This window comes from Papio anubis, chromosome 7, assembly GCF_008728515.1.
Source record: "Papio anubis isolate 15944 chromosome 7, Panubis1.0, whole genome shotgun sequence".
NCBI classification, from domain to species: domain Eukaryota; kingdom Metazoa; phylum Chordata; class Mammalia; order Primates; family Cercopithecidae; genus Papio; species Papio anubis.
In genome coordinates, this window is record NC_044982.1 from 89,138,562 (window position 1) to 89,165,676 (window position 27,115).

General features: G+C 38.8%; 2 protein-coding genes across 2 annotated transcripts in view; both read right to left on the reverse strand.

Annotated features, from left to right (window-relative positions):
- The window catches only part of LOC101005155 (golgin subfamily A member 8B-like), a 17,105-nt gene extending 9,604 nt beyond the window's left edge, over window positions 1–7,501 (reverse strand). The window contains 1 exon segment of the mRNA XM_031668303.1: window positions 7,439–7,501. Coding sequence (XP_031524163.1) covers window positions 7,439–7,474 — 36 coding nt within the window. The 5' untranslated portion in view covers window positions 7,475–7,501.
- Window positions 1–26,852, reverse strand: part of LOC110742423 (ubiquitin-conjugating enzyme E2 Q2-like) — a 59,909-nt gene extending 33,057 nt beyond the window's left edge. The window contains exons 1-6 of the transcript XR_004184980.1: window positions 26,130–26,852; window positions 23,791–23,853; window positions 20,068–20,195; window positions 14,799–14,922; window positions 14,031–14,266; window positions 10,923–10,981 (exon numbers count right to left, since the gene is read on the reverse strand). The gene's annotated coding sequence lies outside the window, so the exon portion shown is untranslated. The remainder of the gene's footprint in view (window positions 1–10,922; window positions 10,982–14,030; window positions 14,267–14,798; window positions 14,923–20,067; window positions 20,196–23,790; window positions 23,854–26,129) is intronic.
- Window positions 26,853–27,115: the final 263 nt, after the last annotated feature.

Below are 27,115 nucleotides of genomic sequence, written 5' to 3' on the forward strand. Positions count from 1 at the left end.
GGCACCTACAGAGAGAGGTCCAGCTAGGGTCAGGAAATGGCATTTCAGGAAGTCTAGAGCAGTAGAAGATGAGGCCAGAATATGGTGCCACAGCGCTTCTCTGCACCCTGTATACACCCTGTATTGCAAAACCTCACTCTCTGCATTTAATTCTTGGTTTCTAGTTCTCTGTTCCATTAAACTGTGAGCCCCTCAAGGTCAAGTTCTATAAGAAGAATCCATAGCTACAGTCTTCTAAATTTGAAAACAAGTTATTAAACACAGATACACCCAAAAAGACTGTATAAAAATAACGCTGGATTTCAACTGCAGTCATAGGAATTCACAACTGGTATACATTTGCAATCTGTCCAGGATTTTTCTTTCTCTGATGACTGCTGTAACTCTGTCATAAACCCTTTTCATTGTTTTAGGCACCGAGACATTTGTTAGAAAGTCTGGGAAAGACATTCTAAAAGAGCAAGAAAGATCTTGATGTTTTTTGTGTAACTGATTGATTGATTGACTGACTGAGATGGGATCTCATTATGTAGCCCAGGCTGGTCTGAAACTCCTAGGTTCAAGCAATCCTCCTGCCTCAGCCTCCCAAGTGGCTGAGATTACAGGTGCATGCCACCATGCTGGGCTCTAGTGTGATATATATACAAGGCTTAAACATACGGTTCATTGGACAAGGCTGCCACCACAGAGTAAAGATTGTTTTAAATCTATACTAATAGTCTTATTTATCTATATGCAAGATACAATTTTACCACAATAAAACACAAGGAAACATACTGATATACATATACATTACAAACAGGATAAAAAAGCAATACAATTTTCTCCACAAAAACTTGCAAAATCCTGACCAAAACACAGTAAACAGGATGTTAAACTCACAGCTTACATTTCTCCACTGAAACCTAGGAAAAACAATGCCAGTTTTTGTGCAGTCACAAAACTAAGCACTGTGAGAATTTACAAGATTTGGTAAACTTGTATATTCTCCCCACCCCCATACACAAGTCTCAAAGAGCCTAGCAGTCTTACCCCAACACTTGAATCTCCTCCATCCTCCAAAATAAAACCCTCACTGTCCAATATCTGAATTTATATTTCCGAACATCTAAAATCTTAATCAAAACTAAGAGCAGTGCATTTGCTTGACCCCATAAAATTCTTGGCATAATTTTATTTAGGCACACCACAGATCGTACTATTACCTAAAAACATATGGGTAGAACCAACATTCAAACAAATATATTATGAAGGTGAAAGCGTATAGGGAGTGTTGTTTTTAAACAGCTTCAATGCTGCTATTCTCCACTTGTAGGTTGGGTGTGATCGAATCACATCATGCTGTATAGCTAAGCATGTCCTATATTTTATGACAAAGTAGGGTAACAAATTATTCATTGAGGACCTGTTGTGTACACAGAGGCATGCTGGAAGCTGTAAAAGACTTGATTCTTGCTCTCAAGAAACTTCCAAGGTTTTAGACAGCCTAATAGAAAGTAGTCAAAAGCAAATACTTCAAGCACTACCCATCACAATTACCTCAGGTATTTACTTTACCCTTCTACAAGTCTCTGCATATTTCGAGGCCCCCTTTCCTATCTCTGTGGACTCTATGGCTCAACATTCTTCACAACCACAGGCTTTCCTGGACTTCATGTTGTTATTGAATCAGCATTTCTCATTACCTGCCTCATTCGCCAATTAAAATTCCACTTTATATTCAACCACCATTTTGGCTTTGAAGCCACTGCCTGATACTGACACTTCGGAGATGTAGTATGACTATTCTTATACGTCTCTCTCTACTGATGAGGATCCTCTTTTAGTATGAACAGTACCATTGACTTCCAACCAATTAGTTTTGATAATATCTGAAATATCGAATCATATTTCATAATACTCCTAAAACAAATAATGAGTGGTGTTCTCTCAAATATATGTATAATCAAATGTGAAACTGAGAAGATTGGGAGGACCTGAGACTCAGAGATTGTTTTCAGGACTTCATAGTGGCATTTATTTGACATAATTATGCATTTAAAAAATAAGTTAAATTGTCATCAGATCAGTTTGAAAATTATAGAGGCTTTTGTTGGTGAGAAACGTATTTTATATATAACCATTTACTCATAGAAATATTTTTGATTAATGTTATCTGTTAAAGACTTCAGTTCACAATATTTCACCTGTTAACAGTATATATCTTTTTGGAGCTTTTCTGGAGAAGCCGAGGACCATGTGCTAATTGCTATCTGATGTTATTCTGGGAGGACAATTGATTGTCTTTGGGTTGCCGGGGTTTGGAACTTAAAGGCGGATCTGAGTCTAGAGATCTTGCCACTGACTTTTGGGAAGTCTGTTGATTCTACCTTTGGAAGTGCCTTTAAATGCCTTATGGAAGGCCAGGCATGGTGGCTCACACCTGTAATCCCAGCACATTGCGATTATTGATTAACAAATCAATTTGGGAAATGCTTGGTAAATTCAACGGGACTTCTCAGAACAATGAATTTATATGGCCATGATTTTTTTTTTTTTTTTCAAAGAGCATTCACAAGACTTTCTAGTACACCAGTTTGGGAACTGTTGGTGGAGGAATCAGGGTAATTAGGATTTGGACTATTCCAGGTAGAGGTTGTCACTATATTCAAGGAATTGTTCTTAGTCTTTAGTCTTTGTATATATCAGAATTACCTATAGCAAATTAACAAGCAGATATATAAGAATTGGGCCTTGGCTCAGGCCTAACAAATCAGAACATCTGAAAAGTATGGGTGTGGAAAAGCTTCTAGGTAATTCCATGTAATCCAGAGACTGAAAACCACTCAATTACAATAGGCCTTCTCGCCCCTTGCTAACTGAATTGTTAATCCTAGTTGAGTATGCTTCTGTTTTGTTTTTTTTTTGGGCCTGGTCCAGGGACTAGACTGTTGCTGCAATTAAGTTCAATTTTATCATTCTTCCCACAGTATCTGTATCCCAATTTTCAGATTCCTTTTCATCAGTGGGGCAAGTTTTAAAGTATAGGACAAGTTTTAAACATTAATGGAAAAGAGATTATATTATATTGATATTGTTCTTCTAATCTGGCAGCCTTGAATTTCATTTAGAAAATGTCTCTATTTCTAATTTTACCTTGGTTTTGATATATTTTACTATTAGGGATCACATAAATGATTTTCCTCTTTTTCATGACTTCCTTGTCAACTAATATATTTTTGAAAGCTTCTAGTTAACTTCTAATTACAGGTAAGTTCCATTTTCCTTTTGCTTAACAGGCTCATTGAGGTTTTTAATTGAGATGAAATCTCACTCTGTCACCCAGGCTGGAGTGCAATGGGGTGATCTCAGCTCACTGCAACCTCCACCTCCCAGATTCAAGTTATTCTCATGCCTCAGCCTCCCCAGCAACTGGGATTACAGACACCTGCCACCACACCCAGCTAATTTTTTTACATTTTTAGTAGAGATGGGGTTCCACCATGTTGCCTAGGCTGGTCTCAAACTCCTGACCTCATGTAATCCACCCAACTTGGCCTCCCAAAGTGCTGGGATTACAGGTGTGAGCCACCATGCCTGGCCACTTCTCCCATTTTATACAGGGTGGCCTTTTGCAACTTCTAAGAGCTCCTTAAAATAGTAAAGCCCTGCCATAATGCAGCCAAAAAACTAAGATATAAAATGTGTAGAAACACGCTTTTCTTAACTTAATGAAAAAGCATTTTTCAATCAGTCCATATTTTCACAAAAAGGACAAAAATAAAAGATTCAGAAACAAACTGTATATACAAAGTACATATACCCTGAAGCTCCCAAATGATTGTGAAGCAGTCACTTCCAAACCCTACTGCCCACCACCCAAAACATGAAGAGAAAATAAGAATGTTGGCCTTTCCTATTCTCAATTATCAGTAGCAAGGTACTCAAAGCCCAGTTTAAAGAAATGTTTCTGCAGAGGCTTTACTGTACTGGGGATTTAGCCCCTTCTATTCTTCTAACTCACTGATTTCTGCTTGTATATCTTTAATAATTTCCCCATTCTGCTTTCCTTCAGGTTTTTTGATCGTTCTTTCTAAGAATGAGTTAGGTTTCATTCACTTTCATTCTTTTCTTAATGACATAAGGATTTTAAGGCAATGAACATTCTTCTGAGCTCTCCTCTAGTCTCTAATAAGTAATGATTGCATTATTGCTATTCTCTAGATATTCCACAGTTTTAATTCCAAATACCTGTTTGACCTAAGGGCTGTTTGCATGAATTTTAAAATTCCACAAATCAACATTTGTTTTCTGGTTTTGTTACTAACTTATAGATTTAACTACGATCAAAGAATGACATCTGTCCTGTTTCTGCTTTTCAGTATTTGAGGTGTTCTTCACTGAAAACAATTAGCTTCTTGAATGTTCCAGATAGGAAGAGGGAGGCAGAGGGTGCGAGAGAGGAGTAGTTAGTAGAGAGGAGTAGATAGTAGTATTCTAACTATGGTTCAATTCTAAGCATTCTAAAATTTCACTGGATTTTTTAAACCATGAATTACAAGGGTGTTAAATTTCCAAATTCATGTAGCTTTTGGTTAATCTCTTCATTATTGCCTTCTAACCTTAATTTCTTATTTAAATTATAAATTATATGGTATGGATGGTACCAATTGTTTTTAAATATTCTGACTTGCTTTATGGATTAATATATAATTAATGTTTCTCCCACAGTCCACATATGCTCGAGAAGAGTATAGAATATCTAATTATTGGGTACAGAGGTCTGTATTTGTCCATTATATCATGTTCATTTATAGGTTATTCAAATCTATATATGGGCATTCTGTGTAACTTACTTATGGTAAGCAGGGTATGTTGAAATCTCCAAATATGATGGCAGACTTGTAAATTTCTCCCTATGGTTTTATCAGATTTTCCTCTGTATTTTGAGGCTATTTTGATAGGTACATAAAATATGAAAATTGCTACATCCTCCTAATTAACAGTCATTTAGCATCAAGTTCTTACTAATGCTTTCTGTACCAAAACCCTATTTTGTTTGATACTGAAGCTCCATCATTGTTTTTGGTTAATATATACTGGCATATCTTTATCACTCTCTCTCCTTTATAAAAACTTTCAATCTTTTCATATCCTCTTATTTTAAATATGATGGATCAAAACAGCTGGATATTGTTTTATTAGTTCCATCTGTCTAATTGCTAACTTTAGTCCATTTGCATTTGTTGTGACTGACTTACGTGGACTTCCTTCTATCCTTTGGAACTTCTATTTCTCTCACTTTCTAATATAATTTTAGTATCTCCTCCTAGAATTCATCTAAGACATATTTTAGACCTCATTCTGATCTCCTTCTCCCCCTCCCCAATCCCACCATCTTCTCCCCTATCATATATTCCCATGTCTCTCTGTGTAACATATTGACTTACTTTTTGGAGATAATCATCTAACCAATTAATTTTTTCTTCTGGTGTCTAATCCATCCACTGAGTCTCTTATTTCAACAATTACATTTTTTATTTCCTTATTTCATTCTATTCTGAGACAGAGTCTCACTCCGTCACCCAGGCTGGACTGCAGGGGCATGAACCTGCAGCCTCGGCCTCCTGAGCTCAAGTGATCCTCCCACCTCAGCCTCCTGAGTACCTGGGACTATAGGCAGGTGCCCAATACCCAGCCTTTTTTTTTTTTTTTTTGTGGTGGTGGTGGGGTATTTTTTCTAGAAACAAGTTCTCACCATGTTTCCCAGGCTCATCTCCAAATCCTGGGCTCATGCCTTCTTCCCACCTCAACCTCCCAAAAAGTTCTGGGATTACAGGTGTGAGCCATCATACCCAGCTATATATTTTATTTCTGTAAGTTCTATTTCATCCATTTTCCTTTCAGGTCTTCCTCATCATTCCTGGTGGTCTTACTGCTCACTCAATTTTATAAGTCCATCTTTTTTTTTTTTTATAAATATTAGATTTCACAAGTAACTATTTTCTCACAATTCTAATAATTGAAGTCTGTGTTCTGTATCTGATAATTCCAAAACCTATAGTCTGTCTTTGGGATTATTCATTGTTTCTGACAATTCTCAAATATGTTGAGTTAACTACCTGAATGCTGTGATTTCACTGAATTCATAGTTGCCTGCTTTTAATCATTGGGAATCCTACAGGCTTAAGTTAGAGATGCTTTCCTACAAAAAGTATCTGTGTCTGCTTCTGATGAGAGCTGTGGAGACAACTAACATGAGACCACTTTACCGCCATGTGTAATCCTGACATTCTCTTGGATTCTCTTGGAGAATCTCAGGGTTACACAAGGTTCACAAATTTGGCTCCCCGACCTTGCTCATTTATATACAGAAGACTAGACTGCTTAGTATAGGTGGTGACTCCCTTTCTCCTACCCTGGAAAAAACAAAACAGATCTCTCATCTGAATGTGATCATAGCCTAGGAAATTCTGAAGGTGAATAACTGGAGGCTGTGGGCAGCAGCGAAAGACAAGTGTCTTTTCTGACCATAGAAATAGGTCAGAAGCTGCCCTAAAGGCTGTGTGCTCCAGGATTTCACTATTTAGCTCAACTACCAGTCCCTCCATAAGAATGAACGGAAGCTTCTTAGAGCACCATGTTGCCTTTAAATCACAAATTCTTGCTAAAAGTCAGGGTCATGGTAAAAAAAAAAAACCTACAGCTTTGGAAGGCTTTCTCAGTAATGTCCTAGAATTAAGGTTACAGCCTGCGTTCCATGTTAACTGAACAGAAAACCAGCCTGACCAACATCGTTCTGCCCTGTGTCTTGCTCTCAGCTCCTCTTGGTTGGGTGTTGGGCAGCCAGACTGTCTGGTTTTAATCCTTGCTCTGCCACCTGTGACCTTGGACAAATTACCTACCTCCAGTTACCTCATCTACAAAATGCAGATATTAGTAATACCCTCTTTTTAAGTTACTAAGAGACTTGAAAGAGTTAAAAAAAAAAACGTGAAAAATAAAAAGACTTGGTAAGCATAGGCACAGAGGGAAAAAAAGGAAAAAATAATTAATTAATTAATTTTAAAAAACACTAGTGCCTAGCACATAAAAGTTCATCAGGAATTAAGTCTATAGCATGAACTCAATTTGGCAAAACTTCGAAGTACATATAACTTTTAACTTACTAGGGTATGCAGACCAATAATTAATTTACAACTGTAGACATATTTGCCTACAGTAAATATAACAAAGACTAAACAAGCAGATACTAAATCATGAAGCAATTATCAGTTAGTATCTTTAATTTTCTTATACTTTTATATTTTCTATAGATCATTTTTTCAACAAGAAGAAAACAAATCAAATGAAAATGAAATGAATTCTCTCAAAAAGAACTAAGTCAAGACAGGAGGAAGGCTCACAAAGTAATATAAATTATATCTTATGGTCTCTGTAAAATTCTTAATAAAAGTACCTTCTTTGCTCCAAGCTGCACTCTGGCTTTCGCCATGTTGAGTCAGGATGGTCTCGATCTCCTGACCTCGTGATCCACCCGCCTCGGCCTCCCAAACAGGACACAATTCTAAACAACTCTGCTTCACACCCAACCTGGGACTGCCACTCACCGTAATAGTATATTTGTGATCAACTTTGTAACAATCTGTCAAAAGGAAACCTGCAACATCTGCCCACTAAGAGGTCACTTTAGCATTTCCTACTCTGTGGAAGAAAACACATGGGAATCACTCAGAATTCTGGATTTCCAACAGAGCAGCATTTCCCAGAGAGTAAGCCAGAGGACACCATCCTCTGAGACGCTGTCAGGAACATTATTAAACAAATTTGGGAAAAATAGAAAATAGCATTAAGGTTCCAAGAAGTCCTTTGGTAAAAGACATTTTGAACCTGGCTTCCCCCAAACCTTGAAATCCCCACAAAACAAATATATATTAACATACCACTATATTGGCACTCACAGAACATTTTGGGAGATATGGCAAAGATTAGGCTGCAGGTGTCAGGTAAGTGAACTCTTAAAAAACAATATTGAGAAAAATAGAAATTTAAAAATTAAAAGAAAAACAGAAAAGCAAAAGAGAAGTAAATAAATAAAAAATTTTTAACAAACAGTATTGGGTTGGGTAAAGTTGCTGAGACCCATAGTCCTAACACATTGTGAGTCTGAGCGGGATGGATCGCTTTAGCCCAGGAATTCGAGACCAACATGAGCAACATGGTAAAACCCTGTCTCTACGAAAAATACAAAAATTAGCTGGGCATGGTGGCATATGCTCAAGTGGGGTCCCAGCTACCTGTGAGATGAGGTGGGAGGATGGCTTGGGCCTGGGAGGCAGAGGTTCCAGTGAGCTGTGATTGTACCACTCACTTCAGCCTGGGCAACACAGCAAGACTCTGCCTCAATGAATGAATGAATGAATAAAACAATATTACTTTACTGTGTGGTAGAACTCAAAATGAACTCAGCACATCCATATGTAAGCAATACGTAACTGGAACGAAGTACAACAATAAAACTAAAGCACAATACTTATGTCTTTTCTCCCCAATCAGCAAGGGCTTCATTAAAAAGACATTTTGACATTCAAGTATGAAAAAACAAAAGAACTATGGCTCGGTGGCAAGTAAAAGACTGGTGTGGTGATCAAGAGACACAAAGGTTAAACATTTAGTATTTTTCAGCCTTCTGTTTATTTTGTATACGTAAGTATTTCGCTGGGTAACCTAAGATTCAACATCCAAAACTGACTATGAGGTTTTGTGCCAAGAAAAGTACTTTTTATAGCAATTTTACTTCCTAAACCAAAACAGTCTAGAGAAGCTTTAAAGGTAACACAATAAAACAGTACACAATATTAAATAATTCTGCTTCACACCCAACCAAGGACTTCCACTCACGCTAATAGTATATTTGTGATCAATTTCGTAACAACCTGTCAAAAGGAGACCTCTAACATCTGCCCACTAAGGGATCACTTCAGCATTTCCTGCTCTGCAGCAGAAAACACACGGGAATCACTCAGAACTCTGGATTTCAACAGGGCAGCATTTCAAGAGAGTAAGCCAGAGGACACCATCCTCTGAGATGCTGTCAGGTACATTATTAAACAAATTTGGGAAGAACAGAAAATAGCCTCAAGGCTCCAAGAAGTCCTTTGGTAAAAGACATTTTGATCCTGGCTTCCAGCAAACCTTGAAATCCCCAGAAAACAAATATCTATTAACATATCACTATACTGGCACTCATAGAACTTTTTGGGAGATATGGCAAAGATTGGGCTGCAGGTGTCAGGTGTGAGTAACTCTTAAAAAACAATGTACAATCTTTTAATTTAAAAATTAAAAGAAAAACAGAAAAGCAACGGCAAAAGATACGTAAATAAATGAAAAAATTTAACAAAGATTATTGGGCCGCGTAAGTTGCTCAGACCTGTCGTAATACTTTGTGAGTCTGAGCGGGGTGGATCGCTTTAGCCCGGGAGTTTGAGACCAACATAGGCAACATGGAGAAACCCTGTGTCTCTCAACAATACAAAAATTAGCTGGGTGTGGTGGCACATGCCTGTGGTCCCAGCTGCTCAGGAGGATGAGGTGGGAGGATGGCTTGGGCAGTGAGGTTCCGCACTGAGCTGTGATTGTACCACTACATCCAGGCGTGGAAACAGCAACAACTTACTCTGCCTCAGTGAATGAGTGAGTGAATGAGTGAATGAATGAATGAATAAAACAATATTACTTTACTGTGTGGTAGAACTCAAAATAGACTCAGCACATCCATATGCTCAATACTAAGGGCTTAAAAAAATACATCTTTCGGTCTCTGAGCTTTTACAGATGGATATAACGTCCAGATAACTATTCTGTAGTATCAACACCACAGTTAATACATATTCTGATTACACAGAAATGATTCTTGATGTTAGCCCCCAAAACACATATATAAGCATGTAAAGCAAATACAACTAAAAATAACTGTGGGAACAAAGCTCTTTCTGGAGGAAACCAAGTCTGGAATATCACTCATATTTCTACCAAAAATTCAACTATTACTATCTCAACCATAGAAATCAATGCAGGGCTGATATATTTAGATTTTAATCACCATGAACAGCAGATTGCCCATACAGGTCTAGTCAACTGAGTGTTTCAAAATCCTCAAGTTACTTTAAATTGCTCATATTTTGAGGGTCTACAGAACATTTCATAACTAACCTAGCAAACTGTGATCTTTTCCCCACTTCCGTAAGACTTCCAACCACAAAAAAGAAGCAATACAAACTTCAGTAAAACTGCAAGACAATTACCATTGGATTCTACTAAACTGCAACTATCACCTCAAGAAGTAATTAGCCAGCTCCTTACATCTATGAGATTTCCCATAATGATTCCTAGAAGTATAATTAGGATCACAGGCATGTGGTGACCACTCTGTAATCGTAACATTCTCTAAACCCCCAATCACAATTTACATTTGAAAAACACTCGGTTTTTATGACAAAAAAAGTATGTGTTTATATATACGTGTGTGTGTGTGTATGTGTGTGTGTGTGTGTGTGTGTGTATGAGTCACTAAAAACTCTACGTATCAGCAACATAATGCTTTATAATGGTTCCAGATGTGGGCCCCAGATCAATAGCATCAACTTCACCTGGTAACTTCTAAAAAATGTAAATGGTCAGGTCCCACCACAGACCTACTGAATCAGAAACCCTGGGACTAGCTCTCCAAATGAATTCTGGTGCACACTATGTTAAAAAATACTAATAAATAAGCCAGGCACAGCAGCTCACGCCTGTCATCCCAGCACTTTGGGAGGGCAAGGTGGGAGGATCGCTTGAGCCCAGCAGTTCAAGAACAGCCAGGGCAACATAGTGAGACCTCATCTCTATTAAAAAAATAAAAATAAAAAAATAAAGATAAATTAATCACTTACACTTACCCTCCTGAGAGAACAGGTAACACCACTCAAACAAATGGAGGATCAACTGGAAAGTTATCCTAAAAAGCAAATAAATAAGTTTAATTACTTTTAAGAACATCCTTAATGCTACACTATTTAGAAGATTTTAAAAGAAACTATAAAAGAAAATGTACATTTATTATCAGATAAAGGGTGAGAGTCATAAAGGTAAACTTAGTACCAAAAAACAAATGAAATGAAAACCAAAGCAAATAAAAATGAAGTTAAAATCAGGCCCAAACAGAACAGTGTTATGGTAAACTTATGAAACACATGAAGTGGTTCCACTTCAATAGAACTATATAAAGGAACCATTCCAATAAGGATAGACTAGGTAATTTAGATCAATCTTCTGACTGAGAACTAGAGAGGTGGACAAAACATAATGATTACAGGGCTGAGAAAAGGGAACACCAGAGAACAGGGTCTTCTTTTTCCCTCGGGCCTTCTCCACCCACAAAGACAAGCAAAGAGGCCAGTGCTGATTAAAACGCCCCTGCCAGGAAAACAATGGAGCCCAGCCCACTGAGTGAGGGGCCTCCCTGCCAGCCCCCGCCTCCCTAGGCTGTAATCCGCTTAAACGAACGCACCGCCTTAACAGGAAACACAACAATGGATGGCCAGCTTTAATCGCCTCCCAACTCCTGACTTCACTACACAATCCCAAGCACTCTGCCTCTGCAGGGTAAACAAATCCTCTCTGAGAAGAATACCATCCAAGGCTTCCAAAATTAGTTCTAATAATTTTTCATTCATCACTAAAGTCTAAAGCGCCTCAAGCATGAGACTGAAAGACATACATAAAACAAGAGAAGGCAAACACAAAACTACAAAGGAATTGAGATAAATAGATCACATAACACTCAAAACAACTCTGCTGAACATGATCAAGGAAAGACAGGCTAAGATTGAAAACCTGAGCAGAGAAATGCAAATTATAAAAACGAACCGAGTGAAATTATAACAGAAACCATCGTAACTGGAAATTAATAACTTAATGGATGTTTAACCAAGTAGCAACCTTAATAGTGGAAGAGGCATAGAGGATTCAGTAAACTGGAAAAAGGTCGGAAAGACAAAAAGGCAGAAAATGGAGAAAATAAAAGACAACATATTGAAAAGTTTATCACATACGAAGAGCTCTGGAAGAAAAAAAAGAATGGGACAGAAGCAATAGCTGAAGATACAGTTGCGGAGAATTTTCCAAAACTGATCAAAGACTTCACAAGATTTGACCAACACTTCAAGAGAAATAATGCAAGCTAGCATGAGAGAATGATATCTTCAAGGTGCTGAATAAAGCAAACTGCCAACCTAGAAATTTACACTTAATGAAAATACTCTTCAATAATAAAAAAAAATAAAGGAATTTTTCTATCTGTAGACTCACACTAAAGAAAATACTAAAGGATATTTTCAGAAAGGAAAAGGAGGATCCTCAGTGAAAATGTGGAGAGTAAAGAGCATGAAAAAGAGCAAATATGCATGTGGATCTAAGTGAATATTGATTATACAATTATGTGTAGGGTTTTAGATAAATATAGACTTGAAATACTTGACAACAGCAGCAAATATTTAGGTGAAAGGACATGAACTCACAGTGTGGTAAGGTCCTTGTACCAACAAGAAAAACAAAAAAATATGAATTTACAAGTTTATATTAGACTTTGACACATCAAAGACATATTGTAACTGTAGGGTAATAAAAAAGAAAAAGAACTATGCTGACAGAGGTAGAAAACTAGAGTCATAAAAAATCTAAAAGAAAGACAAAATGGAGCAAAAAGCAAGAAAAACAAATACAAATGAATCATCAATAAGATGGTAGACTTGAACCCAAGTATCAGCAATAACTAATTGATCCAATTAAAAGACAAACATCATCAGACTTGATAAAAATATATGAAGAGAGGAAGATAAGATAGAAAATGAAAGATAAGAGGAAATCCTTTTCTAGCTTACAATAGAAATGCAAGATTATCCACAAGATACCAACTTAATGACGCAAGATACCAACTTAATGACCGTTACTATAATCTACTTTCAAATAAAGTAGCTCACCTTTTATCTATAATTTAACAGACATAAGGGAAATTATAGAGGGTGATGTAAAGCTTAGTAAAGTGCAATTTCATTTAACCTACTATTATTTAGATCTTTAAATACGTGAATCCCTAAAGAGTGACTATAAACCCATTAATTGATTATGGATTATTTAATTAATTTTAAACAGTTCAGAATAACTCTCCTATATCAAAACCTGGGGACTCTATTCCATAAACTCTGTACTCTGGAACTCAGGAATCCAGATCTTACAGAAATAAAAAGAGTTCTTCAGGGAGGGGAAAAAAGTTGAGGGTGACTGTTAAAATGAAGTTTGAGTTACCTTAGTATATATTAACTCTGAACCAGACTCTCAGGCTCTACAAAAATCTCATGAAGTTATCTGACTTCCCATTTAACATCTCAGCCTTCTAAGTTATTCTTAAGGATGAAGAACATACTGTTTTTCAAAGACTACATCACCAGATGGGTCTAAATAGCACAAGTCACTTACTTATATTGAGTTGAAAATCACCTCTTTGTAATTTGACTTATTAGTTCTAGTTTTATGCCCTGTCTTCACCAAAAACAAATTAAAACTAATGCTTCCATATACATACTCCTTCAAATAGTTGAAGACGAGCTATCATGAACCCCCATGTTTTCCTCTCCAAATCCACAATTTCATCAGCTATCCTAGGACACAGAATAGAATCTCTTCCCAACCCTGGCTATTATTCTCTAAATGAACCTAAACTTATCTAAATAGACCCTTCTCAAAGTACTACCTCAGAATTCAATTCAGTAATTCTGATGTTGCCTGTAACATCAGGCAACAACTTCCTTAAAAACACAGCAAGTTGGATTTACCAAGTTGCTGACCAAGTCGTATTCTCTCCTGCCCTCATTCCCATCGTTGTGTTACACTTTATCTCAAGTTCCATTTTGCTTAGTATTCATGATGCTCAAGTTGTCATTGTGGACATCAGAGGCCATAAATATATATTGTTCTGGCTCCTTCCTGTACATCTTTCCGAGTCATACCTGCTGTTCTCCAAAGTCTGTGAATCCCGATACTAACAACTTGGCAATTCAGTTTAAGGTCCTCTTCAGAAGGTCAGTTAGCTCAAGGCAATCACATTCTTCCCAGGCCTCTTAAGAAATACTCCAACCCCAGAAAAGGCCCTTCTTTCTGGTATCAGGAGCCATGGGCCACAAATACAAATCCAATAGAATTTCAGCCATTTACCTCCCAGATCGTCCTCTCCCTGAAGTTCTGTCTAGAGCAGGAAAAAATAATGAAAACACCACCTGCAGTCATGAATCCTCCAGTTTCCTGGTCAAGATTTCATATTCCCTTCAAGATACCTCCCAAAGAGGACATGACAAGGGAGGGGTACACAAGGTACTACAGGTACTGATAAGGTTCTATTTCTTGTATATATACATTTTTTCAGAGACGGAGTTTCTCTCTTGTCACCAAGGCTGGAGTGCAATGATGCAATCTCGGCCCACTGCAACCTCTGCCTCTTGGGTTCAAGTGATTCTCCCACCTCAGCCTCCCAAGAAGCTGGGATTACAGGTGCCCACCACCATGCCCAGCTAATTTTTTGTATTTTTAGTAGAGATGGGGTTTCACCAAGTTGGCAAGGCTGGTCTCGAATTCCTGACCTCAGGTGATCTACCTGCCTCGGTCTCCCAAAATGCTAGGATTACAGGCGTGAGCCACCATGCCCAGCCAAAGGTTCTATTTCTTAAGTTTGGAGTTGGGCATATGGACATATTATTTAATGTTTTAAAAAAGAAAGATACCATCCTGGTTTTTTTTGTGTTTTGTTTTTTGTTTTAGGCCTGCGTGCTTCATTCGTTCTCCCGTATGAATCCATAAAGAAGTAGCCATTAGCAACGACGACCCAGTTGACAACCACAACAGTTTCTATGATAACAAAAGTGAGAGAAAATACTGACATTAGGGTCATTTCAAGAAAGTTCAATCATAAGATATATCCGCAAGCAAAAATATACACACAAAAAGCTAAGTAAGAAGCTTTTAGAAAACTACTACCATCCTTAGAGTAAGTACAACAAAGTATTCTTTTATGTCTTTGTTTTTTTCATCAAAATGCCTCATATAGCCATAGATTTTAAACCATTACATCTTGTCTAGATTCCATATTAGATCATTAATATTTTTTCTAGATTCCATTGTTATTCCTTTGTAACCTTTATTTTTAGTATCTTAAAAATACTTTATTAAATATAACATGTACATTCAGAAAAGTATGTAAAATATACCTTAAGGTATATCTTAGCAAGTTATTGTAAATTATTTGCCCATGTAACCACCAACCTGGTCCAGAAATATATTCTAGCCAGTATCCAAGAAGCCCACGGATGTACCTTTTCAGTTCACACCTCCCTACCTCCCACCTAGATGTACTCCTTACCCTAACCTCTATGTAATCACTTCTTTGTTCTTGATAGTTTTACTGCCCAAGTATGAACCCAGAAATAAGTGTTTCTCAGTTTTCTTTTCATTTTTGTCTCCCTACGAAGCCTTTCTAGAAGTTTCTTCCCTAATTCTACCCCCATGCCTCACTGAATTTTAACATCACAGATATATTGTATGTCGGTTTATATTCTATGGCCCTTTGGAGGGTAGCAGACCATTATAATAGGTAAGATTTTCTTTTACTGTAAGGACCAATTTTCACTCCACTGCAGGTGATATTGCCTCCACTAAGAATGTATGCCCTAACCAACATTAGTTTTGCCTATTTTTGAACTCTATATAGAGGAAATTGTACAAAATAGGTTTTGGGGGTCTGGTCTCTTTTGCTTAACACAGTGTTCAAGGTTCGCCCATCTTGTCCCACATAGCTATAAGCCATTTTATGAATACCACAGTTCTTCATTTTCTTGGAATGAACACTTGGGTTATTTTCTGTTTAGGGCTATTATAAATGATGCTGCTCTGAACATTCCTGTATCTCCTGGTGCCTACATACTCATTTCTTGTGGAGTGAATATTCACTAGATTCCTGAACCATAGTGTATGAGTATCTTCCACTTTACCAAATTGTTTTCTAAAACACTTGTACAAATATACACCCCCATTAGAAAAATATAGAGTCCTATAACAATTTTCTTAACTTAAAATATAAGTTAAGCAAAATATCTCCTATGCCTTCTTTTTCTTTTAAGATCTGAAGATCACTGTGCAAAGGACTATCAGGGTCAACCCTAAGAATCACAAAACAAAAAACCGTTCAAACAAAAAGAGAATTTTTTTTTTCAACTAACTCAAAAATGAACCAATCTGAAAGCTAAAATAGAGCATCTAGGATAAGTTCCAGAAAGAGAAGATCTTAAGCTGCTCTATATCCCCAGGAAAAATAGAGGTCACTATAGCTTCCAGCTCCTTTAGAATAAATGTCCAAAAGAGATCATAATAGCCTAAATCTAATCTAATAAGTGGGTTCAGAGTTTGCAGTCATTCTAAAGGAAAACAGCCACATGTATATAATTTTCTCAAGAATTTAAAAGAAGTTTAATATGCTTTCCTAGACTTGTATTATTAGCCAAGGGATTCAAGGAAAACAATTTCCCATGGATGGAACCATGAATAGTTAAATCACTAAGCCAGGCGTTGTGGCTCATGCCTGTAATCCCAGCACTTTGGGAGGCCGAGGCAGGCGGATCACGAGGTCAGGAGATGGAGACCATCCTGGCTAACACGGTGAAACCCCATCTCTTCTAAAAAATACCAAAAAATTAGCCGGGCGTGGTGCGGGCGCCTGTAGTCCCAGCTACTCGGGAGGCTGAAGCAGGAGAATGGCATGAAGCCGGGAGGCGGAGCTTGCAGTGAGCCGAGATCCCGCCACTGCACTCCAGCCTGGGTGACAGAGTGAGACTCTGTCTCCAAAAAAAAAAAAAAAAAGAAGAGTTAAATCACTAAAAAACCAGTATTTTTTTTACAACTGTCCTATATATACATGTCCAATATGATGCCCACCTCTCACTCCCCCCCACTTTTGTTTTGTTTTGTTTTGTTTTAAGAGACAGGGTGTCTCGCTCTGTCACCCAGACTGGAAAATAATGGTGCAATCACAGCTCATTGCAGCCTTGACTTCTCCAAGCTCAAAAGATCTTCCTGCCTCAGCCTCCCACCACCCCAGTAGCTGGGACTACAGGTGTACTACACACCTATATATATTTTTAAAGTAATAACATAACTACCTCTACAATAAGAGTTGATTATGTTGCTTTCAAAACTGGGGGAAAAGTCATAAAAATCAACTTGGCAATCATTCTCTGTATAATGAAATATATTACTCTTATTTACTTTCCAAGCATTATTGCTCAAGCTTTTTGCCAGAAGATAAAAATCATGTAAGAGTTCACTCTATCAGGAAAATGACAAAAAAATCTGATGGACCTATAAAAACAATTTCTTTAAATCCAAAAAACAAGTAAACTCATCCTATCTTACCCCCTACATCTTTTGGAACTTGGTTGCCTTTGAATTTCACAAAATAAAGCTAGTAAACATTTCCATTTTTGCCTAGTTTTAAGAAATGACATTTATAATCTGACAACAGAAAAGAGCAAAAGAACAAGAAGAAGAGCAGGATTTTAGAGATCCTTAGCTGTCTTATAATTCTGTGATCTGTATATGTCCCTGAGCTCTTTCATAAGTCTATCTGAAGCTTGCAGTGACCCAGACACTGCAGCCTGAAACACAAAAGCCACTGTTTACCAGGGTCTACTGAGCCAACTAATTTAAAGATTTAAGGTATTTCAACCTGATCTAAAAGATTACAGTAGCCAGGTATGGTGGTTCACACCTGTAATCCCAGCACTTTGGGAAGCTGAGGAGGGTGGATCACTTGAGGCCAGGAGTTTGCAATCAGCCTAGCCGACAAGATGAAACCCCATCTCTACTAAAAAAGTACAAAAGTTAGCCAGGCACGGTTGCATGCACCTATAGTCCCAGCTACTCAGGAGGCTGAGGCAAGAGAATCACTTGAACCTGGGAGGTGGACATAGCAATGAGCTGAGATGGCACCACTGCACTCTGGCCCGAGCCATAGAGCAAGACTCCATCTCAAAAGAAAAAAAAGAAAAAAGAAAAAGATTACAATAAAAATTGACCACCACTCAACATTTTAAGAAGAAAAAAAAGTCCAATTAAATGAAGCATTATGAAGTTTCAAGAGAATATAAAATTAGACACAAGTCTGGTTCATTTCCTATTTCTTATCATCTGAAAAACTCTAGCCAACATGTTCAGACCACCATGGACTCCATGATAGCACAGAATTCAGTATGAGTCAATTCCAAACCCCAGCGATTTTTGAAAATACTAGAAGACACTCAAGGTGACACATTACTAACTAAAAGAGACTTCCATTCATAAGACTATAAGCAAGAATATTACACAGACGGTATAGTTCACACATGAAGACACTGAGAAACATGTGTGCCTACATGCAACTGGTTTCAGTTTTTCAGTGCAGGATCTTCTCCAAAGTTGAAAACACATCAATATCTTACCCTAAGACTAAATAGAAATGGAACTACTTTTTGGTCATGTGAAACTAAAGGTTTTAAAGACTGCACTATACTTTGAAAAAGAAAAAAAGTTAAGTTTACAAAGATATTACTTCCTAGCTATGTGATCATGAGCTCATTTCATATCTATAAAATATGAGAAGTTTCTCCTATCTCTAAAATATGAAGAGCACCTATTTCACACAGCAGCTATGAAGATTAAATGAGAAGATATATAAAGTATAAAGTACTTAGCATAGTATCAGTCATGAAAAAGTGTTCAATAATTTATACTTGTTTTGAAGATAAACTGGAATCGATCACAAGACACAGAAAGTACAGTAACATTAATTCAAATGCTACTAACTTAGTTTTTTAAATAATCAAGATATGGAAATTTGACTAAATTTCTTTCCTCTATGAAAAATTACTAATTAAACATATAACTAAGATTGAAGAAGGGAGAGTAATCTATCCAGTTTCAACATTTGGCATCTACTTGCCTAACAATTCATTCCCTGTTTTGGAGAACCTGTGCCCAAGACAAAGTAACTTGTCCTCGGATTTTGTGGAGTTGGTAAATGGCTCTAATACAAGGCAGGAAGTAGTAAGTGTTCAGACAATCATTTGATGTTTCCCTACTCTGACTGAGCCTTTTATGTGTATACACACATCATGCTTGTTTATTTTTCATAGCAGTCATCCAAAAGGTATGAACTGTCTATCCATATTTTAGAGCCGAGCAAAGTGAAACCAAAAAAGGTGTGTTTGTCACCAAACTCAGTGTTCTTTTCCCATCCTGCTGCTTCACATAAAAGAGATGTTAAGTCAAAAGAGAAGAATTACTTTTGGTTTGGTCAGAGCAGGGTGGACCAAAGTCAGCCTCATGAAGGAGAAATAATTTGAGTTGTGTTTTGTAGGAGAGAATGAATTTGAATATACAGATGCCACAGAAGGAAGGTAACCAGAGAAAACAACATAAACAGGCTGGAAAGGGGCATATACAGGGATCAGCAAGTGGTTCCAGGATGTGAAGAGCAGATGAACAGGGTAAAAAGTGGCTATTCACAGATGAGAAAGATAACCTTGGGCAACAAAACATGTGACCATGGCTAGGCATGGTGGCTTATGCCTGTAAACCCAGCACTTTGGCAGGCCAAGATAGGAGGATCGCTGGAACTCAAGTGTTTAAGACCAGCATGGTCAACATAGTGAGGCCTCATCTCTACTAAAAATCAAAAAAATTAGCCTGGTGTGGTGACACATGCCTATAGTTCGAGACACTTGGGAGGCTGAGGCAAGAGGATCCCTGGAGCCTGGGAGATCAAGACTACAGTGAACTATGATTGTGCCACCACACTCTAGCCCAGGTGACAGAGCAAGACCCTGTCTCAAAACCAATAAACATATGACTAAGGCAGGAATGGAGGAGGAGAGAAGCTGAGATCGGCATGTTCATGAATTGCCTGGTATTAACTATAATTACTCAACTAAAAAGTCCAGGCTCTAGCTATTTACATACACTCACACATTTAAATGGTCTTGCCTAATTTTCTCTAATATTGCCAAATTTTCTTTTTCAATTCCTTCATCCTCCAACTTTTCCCCACTAATAGGCTCTTCTTTCATCTCATAGTGATCTAAGTCTTCTATATCCTGCAAAAAGAAGAAAAATGTTAGCTTATTCAACCTATTTTTCTTCAGCAGTGTCTTATGCCAAAAGTTAAATTATTCTTGACTCAATGGGGGACAAGAAACAGAATGTATCTATCCTATAGGGAGAGAGAAAAACCCCCACATTCCATTCAAGAGGCTCCCACCTTTTATATCTCATATTTTATTTAAAAGCTAGACTCTGGGTAAAGCAGATTTAAAAGTTTTACAAAGCCATAACTATTATGAAATAAGCCATCATTTATTTACTTCTTTAATTTTTATTTACTTTTTAAAAATAGGTCTCACTCTGTCACCCAGGCAGGAGTATAGTGCAGTGATCTCTGCTCACTGCAAACTCTGCCTCCCAGGTTCAAGTGATTCTCATGCCTCAGTCTCCTGAGTAGCTGGGATTTCAGATGTACACCACCACACCCAGCTGATTTGTTTACATTTTTAGTAGAGACAGGGTTTTACCATGTTGGCCAGGCTGGTCTCAAACTTCTGACCTCAAGTGATCCACCCACCTCGGTCTCCCAAAGTGCTGGTATTATCGGCATGAGCCACCACGCCTGGACAAGCCATCTTTTAAATCTCCTCTTAAGAGGAACCTTTGATACAGTTTAGCAGCAAGTGTCAAGAACTTTAACTGTTCATAGTTTGTTCCAGAAACTCGAGTCCTAGAATTGTATTCCAAGACACTAGTCCAAGATGTAAACACAAATTTAGGCATAAGGATACCTATTTCAACCTTGCTACCACAAAAACAAACACAAAATATGCATGTGCAAAAATAGCAAAACAGTTAACTCAATTCCATGAAATATTAACAGGCCACTGAAATATCAACACAGCATAATTTCTCCTGCATTGAAAAACTTTGAAATGAAAAATGGAATACACAAAGGAATAGAAAGAATTTCAATTATGCTGAAATATGCACAGAAAAAGACCAGAAGAACTTCTATTGAAATGTTAATTTCAATTAATTTTAGTTGTTATCTCTGGAGATATTTGGTGCTTTCCCCTAATTGCAGTTTATGGTTTTATATAGTAAGCATCTATTGATGTTAATAACTAAAAAATGAGTTAGAAAAAGAATTTGATTTCAGGTGCTCGGGAGGCTGAAATAGAAGGCTGATTTGGGCCCAGGAGTTTGAGGCTGCAGTAAGCTATGATCATGCCACTGCACTCCAGCCTGGGTGACAGGGACCCTATCTCAAAAAATAATAATAATTTCAAAAGAATTTGAATAATACCCCCCAGAACAACATCTTTATTCACATCATTCTGCTCCCTCCCTTTCCATACTATCTGTTCTTACATATATACAAATATATGCAGAATTTTTAAATTCCCAACTTTTTTCAATTACCTTATTTTTCTACTTCAATTGTCAATATCTCTAAAGGACTAGTTTATATTCATCTCGATTTTTTTTTTCCAAGCCAGTTAATTCTCTGATTTCTAGACCAGGTTACTGACTACCTTCACTCAAACTCTGCCCATGACTCCATACTTCATGGAGCTCCCTTCTCCCAGTGTGCGCCTTTCAGCCCTGATCTTCCATCCTATGCTCGTTTTCCTCACAATGCTCACAAATGCCTTTGGCCTGTATTTCCTCCTATACCTTCAACCTCAGTCATGTTCCCATCTACAAAACTTCTCCACCTAAGCATTAGCACATCACAAACAGAATTCAACATATCTCTCTAAAGCAATATCCTCAGCACACTATTCCCTGCTTAAGGCCTTCCTAACAATAATCACACCAAATAGAAACATGCCAGTCTCAAATTCAAGACTTTTAACCATCTGCCTTTTCTGGCCAATCTTGCTTTCCATGACTTCAACACATCAACCTTCCTTCTCAAAAGAAAGGCATCCAATGCACCCAAACACACCATGTCCAAGGTTGTTCTGGGCCTGTTCCCACGTTCTTTTAGGAGCCTAGAATATCTGCTTTTCACTTGTCCTAATCTGACATCTCCAAAGTCCAGTTTCCTACCTTTCTAGATTTCCCTAAAAGTTGCGGTCCCGTGTTTATTATCTTGTGAGGGGAAAAATGAAAGGGTACATGACCTTTATGCAATGGCCGCCTGACCCACAGAAAAAGTTTAATGTTTTCATGCAGCTTATTCCACCTCAGCTAAACTGCATAAAAACATTAAAACAAACTCCCATTCTAACTGGATGATTTTAAGAAGTATTTTACTCCCAGACTCATAAAACAAGCCTACAGCCAGGTACAGTGGCACATACCTGTAATCCCAGCATTTTGGGAGGCCGAGGTGGTGGATCACTTGAGGCCAGGAGTTCAAGACCAGCCTGGGCAATAGAATGAGACTCAAACTCTACAAAAAATAAAAAAACATTAGCTGGACGTGGGGCACTTGCCTGTAGTACCAGCTACTCGGGAGGATTGCTTGAACCCAGGAGTTCAAGGTTGCAGTGAGCCGTGACCACGCTACTGCACTCCAGCCTGGGTGACAGTGAGACCCTGTTTCAAAAAAACAAACAAACAAAAACAAGCCTACAACACTGCTTCTTTAGTTCTGAAGAACTCTAAAGTATATTTTAAATTAATAATTTCCAAACCAAGAAAATGAAAGCCTAAATTAATTATAAGACCCCAAACAGAAAAAAAATCTTTTAAAACAATCAAGACCATAAAATTCACATACCTTCTATATGATCAATGCAGAGACATAGATCTTTGTTCTGAAGTCTCAATTTAAATGCAAAGCTTCAGAGTCTGAAAACATCTAAAATTACACCCATAACTGACAACTGGCCTAGGCTCAATGTCTTTGGAATTTGCTCTACTAAATTTGCTACTGTTTGAATGTGTTCCCTCCAAAATTCAGGTGTTTCTAATGTGATGATATTAAGAGGTAGGACCTTTAAGAGGTGATTAGGCCAAGAGGGCTCCTTCCTCCTTAATGGGATTAAGGCCCTGATGAATGAGGCTTCACACATGGGACTAGCTTGCTCTCCTGCCCTTCTGCCTGCTACCATGTGAAGATGCAACAAGAAGGCCCTCAGACACCCAATGTTGGTACTTTCATCTTGGACTTCCCAGTCTCCAGAACTGTTAGAAAATAAATGTCTGTTCTTTATAAATTACCCTGTCTCTGATATTCTATTATAGCAGCATGAAACAGACAAACAAAATCCCTTGATGATTTTTCAATAAGAGACAGTTTCACTACTTCTGGTGAGCAGTCCCTAACATGTTCACAAATTCTCCTTTTATGCAAACATAAAAATTTTTAAACTTACTAGTTTATCTGCCTAAAAATAACCAAATACAGGGTAAGGACTGATTAGTGTTAGATATAAATAAAACTTTGGTGCTAAAAGTTAAGAGCTTTTGTTTTCCAGGAAATCAAATCCAAAGAATTCAGATAAAGCAATTTGCTCAAAGGTGTCTCATCAGTTAGAGATAAAGCCAGAGTTGAGAAATTATATTCCACTCCAAACACAATGTGCTTTCAATTATTCCACATTAATAGTAGTTTACAAAGGTGATTTAGAGAATTACTCAAACCAAAAATGATGACATTTATGAAATATCATTCTTACATAAAATACCTACTTCAGCCATCTCCTCTTCTTCCTCTTCCTCTTCGTCTGAAGTCACTTCTTCTGTTGTCCCACTCTGAAATAGAGAAAGAATCTGCCAGGGCTACACAGGCTGAATATAGGCTGAGTCCATTAGAAGACTGGTGCCATAGCTTTAGTGACAAAGTCTCAACCATCTGTCACCGCAGTGCTGCTATCAGCTTATTAAAATTAAATGTCTATTTTTAAATCCAACTTTGACTTGACAAACAACAGTTATCAGCTTTTAAAAATGGAACAAATAAAAGAATTAGGAATAAAGAAAAGCAATCAGTCAAATATAAAGCAAAACCAAAAAAATGTTAAAACATAATCTAATTTAAAATAAGAAAACATTTTACTTACATGACTATGTGTATAAGATCAATGGCTTATTTTGTTTAAAATAAATGTCACAAACTATCCATTCCTTAAAATAACTACATTTTTAACTTTGAAAAGCCTGAATCATTACATAAATTCAATTGCCTTATATTTTAAAAGATCAGATGTGTTATTTATAGACACCTCACAAAACTAAGAATTATGAAATGATTACCACCTTACTAAAAAGCAAATTTCAGTTTTAAAAACATGTGATTTACTACAAAATACCTCTCTACAAGACAGAATTTAACAACTGACACAATTTACAATTACCAAGTTTAGAAATGAGTGTAATGGGGTTTTAGGAAGGGCCTTCATACCCAGTTAGGGCAAATTTCAAAAGATAAGCTTCCTGGCCAGTGCACAGTATATAAATGCATCTTTAACCATGAAGGCCAGTTCAGGTTAGAACCCAGAATATATAAAATATTAAGAAACTATGATACAGAGATCAAGTAAGACCAACAAAGATCTCAGCAGTATCTAAGCATCTGTTCTTGGATACTCGGATGGAGTAATTCTTAAGAAAAACAAACCCAAGATCACAGAGGGTATTAGAACTCTGCTGGATTAGTAAGCTGGAGAATGCCGTGTAGATAAACATACCCATGCAGCATTAACTTATATTTCCTTTAAATCTGCATCTCTTTAGACATTCTTTGTCTTCTAAAAACTAAATGGAAAAAGAAGGCAAGCAGCAGCTTCCAAAATGTAATTCACCCCTTCTTCATTTCCCTAAATTGTTATATTCCAAATCAAACTATTCTGAGTATCTAAAGAATATATACTTAGTCTAAAAGTCCCAAAGATTTTGGTTGCATCAGTGATTGAAAGAGCATTTTTGAAATGCTCATTTCAAAGCCTACCCAGAGAATGGTTATTTTTGTTGTTTGTTTGTTTGTTTGTTTGTTTAACAGATGGAGTCTTGCTCTGTCGCCAGGCTGGAGTGCAGTGGCAGGATCTCCGGCTCACTGAAAACCTCTGCCTCCTGGGTTCAAGCGATTCTCCTGCCTCAGCCTCCCCAGTAACTGGGACTACAGGTGCGTGCCGCCACGCCCAGCTAATTTTTGTATTTTTAGTGGAGACAGAGTTTCACCATGTTGACTAGGATGGTCTCGATCTCTTGACCTCATCATCCGCCCACCTCGGCCTCCCAAAGTGCTGAGGAGAATCTGTTTTTAAAAAGCTCTCTGAGGTGGTTCTGACATGCATCTATGTCTGTAACCATCAGCCCAGTTACTATACTTCACTTTACACATGACAAAGCTGAGACCCCACCCCTCAAAAAGGGTAAATTAATCAAAACAAAAAGTGAATTAGGCTCGATCTCCGCTCACTGCAACCTCCTGCCTCTGCCTCCCAAGTAGCTGGGATTAAGTCGCCTGCCACCACGCCCAGCTAATTTTTGTATATTTTAGTAGAGACGGGGTTTCCACCATGTTGGCCAGGCTGGTCTCAAACTCCTGACCTCAGGTGATCCGCCCGCCGCGGCCTCCGAAAGTGCTGGGATTACAGGTATGAGCCACTGCACTGGGCCAAAACACCTAAAATCTTAAAGGCCTTTCCCATTCCCCGCCTGGGCTCAAACAAAGCTGGAGCCGCCCTGCCCCGCCCTGTCGCGGTCCCAGAAGCAGGCGGGCTGACTGAGGACGACCTTGGGTCCCGAGAGGGCTCTGGCTTCCGCGGGCTTCCACCTCGGGGCGCGGCGGCGGGGGCCAAGAGGATCCAGCAGCCCCCAAGCCAGCCGGGCGCGAGTCGCCGAGAGACGCGCCCTCGGCCTCCTCCCACCCAAACCTCGCGCAGTCCCCGGGCAGGGCCGGGCCAGTTGAGGGAGAAAGGGGCGGGGAACCCGGGCCTCTCCGGGGCAGGCTCCCCTTTGTCCCGGGACTCTGGGCGCCCCCTCTCCGCCCTCGGCCTGCCTCGCGAGGCCGCCGCCGGGCGCCTCACCGTGATGTTGCAGTGGAGCGTGAGCGGCGGCTGGGCTCCTGGTTCTTGTGGAAGATAGACGCCAGTAACTTCCGTTTGGCCTTGAACCCTGACACGGACATCTTCCCCTCATCTCCGCGGGGAGGGGCGCAGAAGGGGAGCCCTCCTCCGGAGCCACTGTCATGGCCCAGACCACCTGGCAGGGCCGCCCGGCCGAGCTCTAGCGACTCGGCCTCTCCCCGCCGCCTGGACCCTGGTGGGAGCCGGCTGGAAAATGGCTAGGGGCACGGAGGCCTTGGCGGGAGCTGTGTGGCGGCCTGGGGGGCTGCTCCATTTGTAACTGACTCCACAGACAGGAGGCAAGGCTCCTGTCAAGCCGCAGCTTAAAAGGGCAACAGCACCACCGCCCCAACTACCACCTGGGAAAGGGCTGCCCCCACCCTGCCACCGTCCCTGTCACCCCTCACTCCTCACCCCTCAACCCTCACCCCTCAACCCGGCGCACCCGCGCGCACCCGTTTCGGCGGGTACACGAGTCCAGAGCGTGCACTCGCTCCTGGCTGCCCCCTCCTCCCCTTGATGCAGCACCTTTCTGTGCAACCCATCTGATCCCTTCCTCACACTCACGGCATAACCACAAACTCCTGTGTGTGTGTGTGTGTGTGTGTCCCAAGGGTGGGTGAGTGGGTGAGTGTGTCTCCCAAGGGAACAGAGCACTGCTGAGTTCAGGCTGATTATTAGTTCCTGGGCAAAATACAGTCACAAGAAGGCTATGTGCTGATTTGTCTCTTGTGGTGACATCATGTTGCTCATGTTTTATGTTTTTCAGAGTTCATTAGTTTCTATTTGTTCTCAGTTAATATCCAGCTGAATAGATTATGTAAGTAGAATACCCCCAAACTGAAAGTCACCTACATAAAATATAGTGAAAAATGTGTCATCCACTTAAACTATAGTTGAAGATGTGTACACATTAGTTTTGTGTAGCCAACACTGGATAATGGGTA